At 32.9% G+C, this 12,474-nt stretch overlaps 1 protein-coding gene across 1 annotated transcript; it reads left to right on the plus strand.

Annotated features, from left to right (window-relative positions):
• The first annotated feature begins 1,261 nt into the window (after positions 1-1,261).
• Positions 1,262-10,054, plus strand: LOC123705175 (1-phosphatidylinositol 4,5-bisphosphate phosphodiesterase gamma-1). The gene is made up of 12 exons (XM_045653838.1): positions 1,262-1,979; positions 2,378-2,516; positions 2,594-2,756; positions 3,408-3,608; positions 3,928-4,043; positions 4,122-5,052; positions 5,190-5,371; positions 5,673-5,850; positions 6,053-6,118; positions 7,395-7,586; positions 7,870-8,695; positions 9,145-10,054. The coding sequence occupies exons 1-12, from the start codon at positions 1,622-1,624 to the stop codon at positions 9,390-9,392; spliced, it is 3,600 nt and encodes a 1,199-aa protein (XP_045509794.1). The 5' UTR covers positions 1,262-1,621; the 3' UTR covers positions 9,393-10,054.
• Positions 10,055-12,474: the final 2,420 nt, after the last annotated feature.

The following is a 12,474-nucleotide window of genomic DNA, read 5'->3' on the forward strand; positions in this document are numbered from 1 at the left end:
AAGTTTTCATAAAATTATATTCTAATCAACAAACAATATTATAGTTACCTACATATAATATTTTTTTAATTTAAAGTATCAAAACGGGTAAGTCCAATTTACCAATAAAATCTTCAAAATTGAAAATTGTGATGTGTTTGGCCCTTCTTCTTCGAATGTTTTTCTATACACATTATAAACTACACATATTGCTTGTGATCACAGCGGCTTTTTCGACATTTTCGAAGATTTTTTAGACAAAATCCTAAAAATTATTCATCAACTGCAAAAAAGACAAATAATTTACAACCAATTTGATAGTTGTCAAATAAGTTGCCACATGAAAATCTTTTATTTCTTAAATATAAATATGCCATCAGATTCTGGTAGACCTATAGTTACCATTACCCTTCTCGCAATTGCTATTTCAGAAAATGTCGAATACTAACATCAAGAAAAAGAAGCTTTCGGACACTGCAATCGAGAGAATTTTAGAAGGAAATCTCTCCGATATTGAAAGCAGTGATGAAAGTATCTCGGAAGAACCACTTTGGGGCACTAACAAAATTGGTCAGATAAGATTCTAAGGCATAGCATACCAAAGTGCTAACTGTAAATATATGCTCGGAGTCTAATAGATGGATTCACATGCAAAAAAAGAACAACAAGTATTATTTTCAAGAATAAAAAAGGTGGGAATTTCGGAGTACCCGCTGAAATCAGACGCTCTTCTGTACCACACTACCCAGAAAAGCAGGAAAAATTTACTAGATGTCGAATATGTAGCACGAAAAGCATTCAAAAACGATTGAGAATTATTTGTAACATCTGCAAAGTAGCTTTATGTGCTACACCATGCTTCAAAAGCTTTCATATTGCTCCAGAAGAAGGAGAAACTAGGGACTGTAGCAGCTCTAGCTCTTGTACCTTGACGGGCTAAGGTCAAATAATTACCACCCAATTTTCGCGTACTTATGATTATATATTCTTAGATTTTCTTGAATATGATTAAAATAGGTCCTAATATACGAATAAATAATAACACAAAAGCTGTTTTTTAATATTTTTTACCTCCGCCCTATTAAGGGTTAAATTTATGTGCATAATTACGTACATATTAGGGAAGAAAATGATAGATACATATTATAATTATTGTATTTTTATCTTTCTTTATTGTCTCCACTTTGTCAAGCACTAAGCCTGTCAAACTATTTTCTTTTACATCTTAAAATTATTGTTGTTATTTACAAATAACTCGCAAAAAATTCACCAACGGGCACTCAATATTTACATGTCTCTGGATATTTTTTAGTGTTTTTTCTGGTGGTTTTAAAGACCGATTACTTTAGTGGATTTCTGGTGGGCCACGAGGCTCCAATATGTGGGTTCGGAAAAAAAAAGTTGGCAACACTGTCATTTGGTTTGGAAATGTCAAACAAACAAAATAGTGTACCTACAGAATTGAATTGTGTGTACCTATGTAATATGTATTATGTATCAAACACGGGTACGAATATACTTTATGTTTATTCGGTAAAGTAAAGTAGTTCGTTTATAACCATATTTATAAAAGTAACCCATGTAGTCACAGTTGAGCCGTGGTCTCATGAAGTTGTAGCTGGTCGATATTATAGGAAGTGCAATGAATTCAGTCTGTTACAACGGGGGCAATGATAGACTTATCCATGAAGCAGATCAACTAATTTCTTACATAGAACGTGGATCATCAGTCGTTAAATTCTTTCCTCGGAAACGTCCCGAGCGCCGCACTTTATTAGTGCGTCGCGAAACTCATCAAGTAATTTGGTGTAGAAATGGATCTACTCAAAGACATGCTTACGAAGGAGCTTTGGATATTCGAGACATCAAAGAAGTGAGACTGGGGAAATTATCGAAGGATTTTGATAGATGGCCTGAGGAAAGCAAAAGACTAGAAAGTTCCAAATGTTTTGCCATTTTTTATGGAACCGAGTTTAAATTGCGGTCGGCATCATTTGCAGGTAATTAAATTATATTTAACTTAATAATTGTTGAAACAGAAATATTAACATAAATCCTTATAAATCATAATCATAAATAGCTCCATTTGTTACAATAGCTTATAGCACAATGTTAAAACTAAAAATTTAATAAGATGTATCTTACATCAATTCATAAAAAGAAAACAAAACAGTGCATATTTAGCATTTCAAAATTAGCTACTGGAACAATAAGAACTCGGTGTGTAGGTATACTTGGCATGTTATGTAAATATCTAGTATTTTTATGACTGTGTTGGTGTGAACCGTTTCATATTTTGCATGGTCAAGGCTATGAATGCAACTGTTTGAGTTGCTCTTGATGTAAATACTGTTTTGAAATTTAAATTAGAATTTGTTTGAATTCATTTACATTTTAGCCCAGACCGACAAAGAAGTTGAGGCTTGGGTCAAAGGCATAAGGTTTCTAATAGAAGAGGCTGTGAATGCATCTTATCCATTACAAATTGAGAGGTGGTTGAGGAAAGAATTTTATGCAATAGAGAACACTCAGGAAAAGTAAGTGAAATTTTGAATTTAACTGTATGTGTTGTTTGCATTACACATCCATTGTTTAATCCATTATTTTTAAACAGGATTACGTTGAAAGAAGTAAAGGCATTTTTACCAAAAATTAATTGTAAAATATCAACAAGTAAACTTAGGGATATATTCCAAGAAGTAGACACCAGCAAGAAAGGGGAGATTGGTTTTGATGATTTTTCTATTCTATACCACAAATTAATATTTGACGAGAATGTGAGTTTCCATATTATGTTTTGTTTTTTCCTTTATAGTTTTTATATTTAATTTAGCTGAATGGCTTCAAAGCAATTTTTTTATATCACTATATTTTATATAGCTGTTATATTTAATTAATAAGAATATCATAGCCTGTATTGCAGGGATGGATTGAATTGAAATCAGTTTACTATATTACACTATTTTTTCAGAGTAGAAATATAAAGTAATAAAAATGTTTAAGAATTTATTATCATTTAAACTTTTGATAATAAATCATTTCAATACAAACATAAAATTAAAATGAATGCAACCACAACATTTTTAAAATTGTTTAGAATATCCACTATGAGTTAAGGTTTTATTTTGTAAGTCTGTGAAAAAAACCAAATAAAATGAAACATTGTGTATTTTTTTTTAAAAATTCATATTTATTGTAATATTCCAAATATCCATGCAACAATCCTTGACCTGCATACATGCGCAAATGTTTTACATCTTCAATGTGAACTGAGACATACATGTCATTTTATAAATTGGTTATTATTATATGTATTATTTTTTTATGTGATGCTTCTGAAAAACTTGCTTATTGTAAACATACTAAAATTATATGAAATATTTGAATATTTGCATAGTGCAATCTAATAATACCGAAATCTTTTGCAGAATGTGCATGATATTTTTGACAAGCATTCATTATATTGTGCTAATGGCACTACAATAACACTCCACGAATTCCAAAGATTTCTGATTAAGGAGCAACATGATAGGTTGGGTGAAGACGAAGCATCAGCTTCACAGTTTATAAGAGACTATCTACGTGATCCTCAAAGAGATATATATGAACCCTATTTCACACTTAACGAAGTAAGTGTAGAGTCAAACAGTTTTATTCACAGATATGCATAGTTCACACAGCAGTTAGGTCGTCATTACAAATGCAAGTCATTTAAAAACATTTCAATTCATTGCTTCACTTTAAAAGTGCTTTGAAATATTATGTAATTCTAATATAAAGTAAAACTATTTTTGTCACGTAAAGGGAGTAAAGTAAAACATTAATAAGATTTTTAATTGAAAATAATATTATGACATTATTTGTTAGTTTCTAATATTTTGGGAAGGTACAGTTTTAGGTCCAATTACCATCTTGTCTACTGGTTTAGCAAGTTTTGTTTTATTACAGTTTGTTGAAATGCTGTTTTCCAAACAAAACACGATATGGGACAGTAGACATGATTATGTGACTCAGGACATGACAAGACCTTTAGCTCACTATTGGATTTCTTCCTCACACAATACGTAAGTTTGTTCTGTTTTTACATTTATATTTAATATATATTCTCATAATAATAATTTTAATAATGGAATATTCTTCAGTTATCTCACAGGTGATCAGTTTTCAAGTGAATCATCTATTGAAGCTTATGTTCGTTGTCTGAGGTCGGGTTGTCGTTGCATTGAGCTGGATTGCTGGGACGGGCCTGATGGAACACCATTCATTTATCACGGCCATACTTTAACAACTAAAATTCGATTTATGGATGTGTTGCGCACAATAAAAGAACACGCGTTCGTTACTTCCGACTATCCGCTAATTCTGTCAATAGAAGATAACTGCTCTTTACCGCAACAAAGAAGAATGGCCAACGCGTTTCAAGATGTTTTCGGAGATATGCTGATCGTTCAGCCGTGTGAAAAGAATGAGACTTGCCTGCCGTCTCCTCATGATTTGCGTAAAAAGATCATATTGAAGCATAAGAAACTTCCAGAAGGAGCAGAGGAGAATTCGTTCGCATTTCGCCAAGAGGAAGGAAAGGATCTCGATCTCAGGAATACAATTAAAAATGGAATTCTGTTATTAGAGGATCCTGTCGATAAAGAGTGGAATCCGCACGCATTTGTATTGACTGAGAATAAGCTATATTATACAGAACATTATAGCACGCAAACTGAAACAGATATAGATAGTGACGGTGAACAAGAGGGGGACACGGCGAGCATACCTCCTGATGAATTGCATTTTGGAGAGTGCTGGTTTCACGGGAAGTTGGCCGGTAATAGACAAGAAGCAGAGGATCTCCTTAGAGCTCACTCCCACTTGGGTGATGGAACATTCCTTGTCAGGGAAAGCGTGACCTTCGTAGGGGATTATTGTCTATCATTTTGGCGTCAAGGGAAAGTCAACCATTGCCGTATTAAATTGAAGCAGGAGAGGGGCGTGACGAAATACTATTTGATCGATACAGTCTGCTTCGATAGCTTGTATAGCTTGATCACGCATTATAGACAGCATCCGTTGCGCAGTCAGGTATGTTATGCTTCCTTTGTCGTTTCACTTTTGCACGCTTAATTTTATTATGTTGGGCTTCTTGAATAATTATGATAACATTTTCATTAATTAATAAATTATCATTACATTTTTTTAAATATATTTTTATTTTTTAGGAATTTTTAATAACATTGAAAGAGCCTGTACCTCAGCCGAATAAGCATGAGGGCAAAGAGTGGTATCACCCATACTGTACTCGCGCTCAAGCGGAGGAACTGCTGAGGAAGGCCAACATGGATGGAGCCTTTTTGGTGCGACCGAGCGAGAAGGAACAAGGCTCTTATGCTATTAGTTTCAGGTTTGTATCATATTAAATATAATTACATAGTGTGTCAAGCTAGTTCAGTTTAACTGAATGGATGAAGAATGCTTTTTTTGTCTTCAAAATCGAAAAATCCGAGCACTTTTTGGAATTTTCTTAAGCTTTAGAATATTAACATAAAGATGAATTTTGGTAAAGTTGGTCGACTTAGGAACTCAAATTATAGGCAATATCCATCGTATTCAATGTCCGTCATCAATGACCATCTTACTTTTATAATTTCTTGAATTTTGCCTGTTTACTATTCCAAAACGCTATGAAAATTTATTCATTTCAGGTCTGAAAGGGAAATTAAACATTGTAGGATAAAACAGGAAGGTAGATTGTATACTATAGGGACGGTAAAGTATGAGAGCCTTGTTGAACTCATATCGTTTTATGAGAAACATCCTCTGTACAAGAAAATTAGATTGTGGTATCCCATCAGTGAAGAGGTCGTGAGAAGATTAATAACGGTAAGTTAAGATGTTTATAAAAAAAATTCTCTTTTTATAAAATAAATTTGTCTGTGTGTTTAAGCGCAAACCGTGCAATATATTTATGAATATTTAGCAAACAAGTTACTGTGTGTATTTTTTGTTAATTTTACACTATCCCTTTCAATTTCATGACTTTTTATTCAAAGTGCGTTTTTTTAACTTATCTAATTGTATTCAGGAACCTGATGATAGCTCCGTTTATGGAACTCCAGGCTACATGGACCCGACATCGTTCACATCGAAGGTATAAATATTTTTTATTAGGTACCTACTTGAATATTTTTCAATTGTGTCTTTTATTGTTTTTATGTATACTAACTCTCTTTTAATTAACACTATCATCAATTATTCCTTTAGTGACAAAACACAAAGGGTGTGACGGCATTGCGTCGCATTTTTTGTGTCTGGTGAGAAGTTTACAAGTCGTAGTTTGAAGGTTTTTGCTATTCAGCTTAGTTCTTTAGAGGCCCTTTAAATAATAGGCTGCGTTGGACGAGTACATGCAATCATGATAGTGTAAAGGGCTAAATGTCTGTGATCGGCAGTCATTCATAATCGCCGTATTTGCGGCAAGCATCGACGATCATTAGTTGAGCCAACGCTGCCCATTGTGAAATGGGCCCATCAGATGTACGGCCTTATAAATAGAAACGACTTAATATTTGACATAAGCTTAGAAGCTTTAGAATAATTATTATGCTCTTTCAATACAGAATGCAAATCAAATTTTGGCATAAGCTAATCATATTTGCCTATTCTTATTTGCCTACATATAACCTATAAACCGAGTGTAAAGATATTATTATTTATTTAAACTTTTCGTATTCAAAATTATAATTAAGGAAACTAAAGCATTGACATTAAACTAAGCTTAAACTAGAGGCCGTTTAAGTAGATAGTTTGAGAGTTAACCTATGCATAAGTTCTTTCGTGTTTTTTGCTATTTTGAGGCTATACTCTGTATTAAATTTTATACCATACCGCGTTTATTTGTAAGGCTCATAGTATTTTTAGTGCCATAGAAGTCATGTGACGTAGTTATCTATGTTCTTTGCTACCCATGCCATAAATGCAGTTTTGAGTAAATAGTTCAGTAAATAAAAAATATTATGCCTAGCCTTTGATTAAATCTCATTTTTTTAAACCAAGAATGAATTTAATATTCGAAATGTTGATATTACTTAAAAGAACTGAAAAAAAAACGCAAATTCAAAAGTAAATAATAAATAAAAAAATCCTTATATTGTACGAGAAACTTATACTTTGTATAAAATGGTTGTTTATGTTAAGAAATATGAATGGATTCGTGATTCTTATTTTTTTTGTAGACTTCAGAACGTTTAGACCTCCGTATCTCATAATCTGAATTATGCGTACCTACTGTATGCATAAATATAAATTTTGCGTTTTTTTATTAGTAGGTACGTTGCAGCTCCAATAACTTTTTTGAATACCCGACAATATACAGTATTATTCCTGTGCCAATGAGATGCATATTGCATAATCAGTGTATAATACAGGTAACGGTGAAAGCTCTGTACGACTACAGAGCTAGGCAGGACGACGAGCTGTCGTTCTGCAAGCACGCGATAATCACGAACGTGGACAAGCCGGACGAGGGCTGGTGGCGCGGAGACTACGGAGGCAAGAGACACCATTGGTTCCCCGCCAACTACGTGCAAGAGATCGAAGTGCCGCACATGCCCAACATTGTGAGTTCTAACCACCCTCCCATACGGACATTCTCAATTCCTTGTGAAATTTTATGTTCTCTTAAAACTTATCTAAATCCCAATAGCTCCCAATTCGAAAGAATAAGTAAGTAATTTTCATTTGTAGTGTTTTTCCTTCTTTTTTGTTAAACTTTGAATTGCTTTTTGGTTTTATTTCAACAGACGTTTTATTTTATTTCGCATTTCGCATATTCGTAGACGAAATTTTGTATGTTATTATAATTACCATTCTTGCACCACTAACTTTGTTATTTTTGTGTAGGCTTGTCTAGAGAACGAATCAGCAGCGTTGGGATCATTGCAGAAAGGTGTAGTTGATGTGTTGGGGGCGGTAGTGGAGCTAGTGGTGGGTGAGGAGAGTGGCTCGGCCCGCTGGATCGTGCGCATCCAGAGCCCATCCATGTGTGCGCCCTTTGACATGGCCGCTCCCACCAGGGAGAACGCCTTAGAGTGGCTCTCGGCCATCAAAGAAGCGGCCCACAGTGCGAGCGCAAGATCTCTGCAACACAGAAAAATGGAACGCACGTGGCGTATCGCCAAAGAAATGTCGGATCTCATCGTATATTGCCGCTCTGTCGCATTCAACCTGGAAAGAATACGCGCCAAAGGATTCATCTTCAACGAGATGTCGTCGTTCCCAGAGACGAAAGCCGAACGGCTCATGTGCCAACAGGATACGGCCTTTTTCATGAGATATCACGCTATCCAATTGAGCCGTATCTACCCAAAAGGACAAAGGATCGACTCCTCGAATTACAACCCGATATCTTTCTGGAACGCGGGCTCGCAAATGGTCGCGCTCAACTATCAGACTCCAGATAAACCGATGCAGATAAATATGGGGAAGTTTAAAGAAAACGGTGGATGCGGTTATATCTTGAAGCCAGAATTCATGTTCGACGAGCACTATAACCCATATGATAAGAAGTCCATCGAGCATAAATTGAAGTCGATAACTGTGAGACTGCGCGTGATAGGAGCGAGACACTTGTGTAAGATGGGTCGTGGCACTGCGAGTCCATTCGTTGAAGTAGAAATCATTGGAGCAGAATACGACAGCGGTGTGAAACTCGTCACGAAGACTGTTGGTGAGTTACTTACATACAACTACAGTATTAAAGGTCTTACTTGTAAAAACATGAAATATTTTCATATTTTTTTTAAACTATGATTTTAAATTTTAACAATATATAAAAAGTTATTCAGTAGATTTAGATGATAACAACGGAAATTGGCGTCAAATTATAAATAGGAAGACTAGAGGTATAATAGTCTAAATTTAAACCATTTTTAACATGATTTCAATCTTTTGCAGCATTGTACGATGCAAAAATTTTGCAGTATCGAATCTGTACATTACATCAATTGATTTAATCTTGATCCTTTGAAAAAAACATTTATCAGTCCTAGTTGAAAGCGACATTGTTATGACTTAATCCAGAAAAACATTTGAATTACACAAAGTGACATTGGCATTGTACTTCGAGTAGGTTAAAGAAAAAATATTATCGTTTATTTTGTTATGCAAAATTTTCAGCTGACAATGGAATAAATCCAATATGGAATGACATATGCGAGTTCGAGGTTCAGAATCCAGATTTAGCGCTGATAAGGTTCCTCGTTCAGGACGAAGATGTGTTCGGTGACCCGAATTTTATAGGACAGGCCGTTTATCCGCTCAAATGTCTCCGTACGGGGTATCGCAGCGTCGTCCTTACTAATGGATATTCAGAAGAACTGGAGCTATCCTCGCTCCTCATTCATATATCACTCTCCCCACATTAGAGTATTGTTAGTACCTAACTCAGACAAAAATAGTTTATCCTCAACTATCTCGATTATTTTTTATGTAATGGCATCTTTTTTTTATGTATACAGTTGTTACAGCTATTTGCGGTTTCATGAGTTCTTTTAAGCAATATAGAAAGTGCTACTTATATGGATATGCAATCATGTTTATTTATCATGGCTGACTATGTTTATTATACTATTATTTTTAGTCCATGCAATATTTTAGTGTCGATAAATATTGTTATAAATTTGAATTCGGTAGCTAAATGTTTTTGAAAATATATCTATGTAGATTGATTATTATGTATGCATTGTGATGAATTGAGATATTATATATGTGGGGTATATAATGACTATGTATTTTATGAAATATATTTATATTGGTATAAAAATATATGTATTCTTGATAGCGTGTAATTGACTACTAGTGATGAATCTATAAAAAGCCACAATATGTGACTATTGTACTGAAATATATTTATAGCCTAATATTATAATGAGCTATATTCATGAACATAACATAATTGGTCAGTCCATTCAGATAATGAAAATATTATATTATTTCTTTAAAATTTAAATAATTCTATTTATAGCTGAATAGAGTATTCATATACATACATATAATATTTATATACATATACTTCCTATTTTCTATTTTTCTTCCATACGATTTAATTTTTTTTCTATAATTTTTTTCAATAAAATATTTTTTATATTTACCTATACATGAGTGTGCATTTATAATATATTTAACAATCATTGCATTTAAAACTTACAAAGATGTATAGAATAAATGAATTTTATGAACTTATTATATTGGGTCATAATACCGATGCAATGCCTCTTATTTTTAATACTTGAAGTATACTATGAAGATTTATTTAGCAGGATTTCTATAGTTGCGCATTAGTTAAAAACTTCAAATTTGCTTATGAAGATTTAACGATAATGCAAAAAATAAATTCTTTCTTCAATATTTAATGTAGATTAAAATTTTTCTTCTGCGTTCCTAACTGCATATCGAGGCTAAAACATTAGAAATTGCTATCAATTAAATTTATTTTTACATCTCTTATTCATTTTTACATCATATTTTCATTCATACAAGTACAAATAAAAAAAATTGTCTACTGTTTTAAGATACCTACATTAAAGAAAAACAATATTTATAATTATTTTAATAGCACTATCTGATTATCACCAATAGGTACTTTCATACATTCGTTTTTATTGATATTACCAATGATTTTTTAAACAAGAATTGGATGAATATTGAATGTATAAATGTTAAATGTTAAATTATATCCTTTTAAGTGCCCTTACACACTAGCGGTTAACCGCGGGGGCGGCTAACTGCGCGGTTAGCCGCTTTCCCATTTTAATATGCAACCGCATATGATTGTACGCACTAATCATAAAAGCGGTTGCATATTAAAATGGGAAAGCGGCTAACCGCGCGGTTAGCCGCCCCCGCGGTTAACCGCTAGTGCGTAAGGGCACTAATAGTGTCTAAAACGTATATGTAATCAAAATTCAATTATGAAAGTATTTTTAAATGTTAATTGCAGTAAGTATACTATTATTAGGTGTCTAGTAATGTTAAAAAAAAATAAATAATAAAATCATTTATTGAACAATTTGTGGGTTAGTTACAAACATGTAACATTTGGACTCCAAACTAGGACAGCCTGTATTTTGGGGTCCACCTTCCTTAATGACACAATAATAACAGAACTATAGCATAATATTAACTTAAAATATAATGATTTAGGTAATTTAGCTAATTTTATACTAAATAATAGAAAATAAAATTTAAATTATACATTTAAACTCAAGTCAATGTGAAGGATTATTATGAAGTTTAAATTTATGCATAATTTTTAGTAGTGTCAATTTATTATATTCATGTAAGTAATCCCTTGTAATCTCAATTGATTGTTCAAGACTTGGTATAAAGATCTTATTTTACAAAACGTATTAGATTTAAATATTGAGAGTTATACTTAAATGCATAATGTTTCGGTTTTGATGGATTTTTGTGAAATGTTTATTATTTGTATATACAATGTTTAAAAATATAATAATCAATGAACTATTGGGGTAATATGGTGGATTCAGTAATCATGAAAGCCTATATAGATTTTCTGTAACTATTTTTAAGTTTTTTTTTATTTTTTATTATTATATCCAGACAGAATATAAAGTCGTCGTCAAATAAAAGTTTAAAATTTTTGTTAGTATTGTATTCTTTATGAATATTTTAAGTAGTTTCCTTATCACTTGGTTATTAACATTTGAATATATTGTGTAAAAATATCTGATGTGTCAATTGTTATAAAGCATAATAAATTATATTTAAAATAATTATTGTGTGTTGTTTCATTTTTCTATTTACCAAAGATACTTAATATCTTATGACTATTTTCATAAATATAGAAACTAATTCATTAAGGGATATTAAACCTTTGATTGAAATAAAGCCCAATACGATAATCGTTGAATGTTCATTGATATCACGAATCATTTCCTATATAAAAATCTCTTTCTGGGTAAGTACCTACTCTACTAATATTGAAGTAATCTGAAAATTTCTTGAAACGGACCCTCATCATAATCGACAACGTTGGCCCAATAAATGATCCGACAATGTTTGTCGCCAAGATCGGGGGTTCTTCTTCACAATCGACGTAAAGATACGTACACACAGCATACAATATATTATTAAAGATTTTGAAAACTTAAGTAAAGTTGGCTTACACATCTTTGGTACAGTGGTTAACGCGTAAGCATAGACGCGAGGGCTCCCCGGTTCGATTCTCAGTAAGGAAAAACAAAGTCAAGGGAACACGGGAATTCAATTGGGTTGCGAATCTCAGAAGGAAAAAAATTAGAAACGCCAGTATCACGTTGTTGCCCGTCTGTGTGTCTGTCGAAGGTCTGTCAAGACCCTTTTCTGAAAAACGCGTGGAAGTATCTCGCTGTAATTTTTAGCAAGTCTAAAAAACTTATATAAGCCAACGCAATCAAGATATATAGCCGTTGATGCTAACAACATTCGCAAGGGAATCAAAACCTA

Source organism: Colias croceus, chromosome Z (assembly GCF_905220415.1).
Source record: "Colias croceus chromosome Z, ilColCroc2.1".
NCBI lineage: Eukaryota > Metazoa > Arthropoda > Insecta > Lepidoptera > Pieridae > Colias > Colias croceus.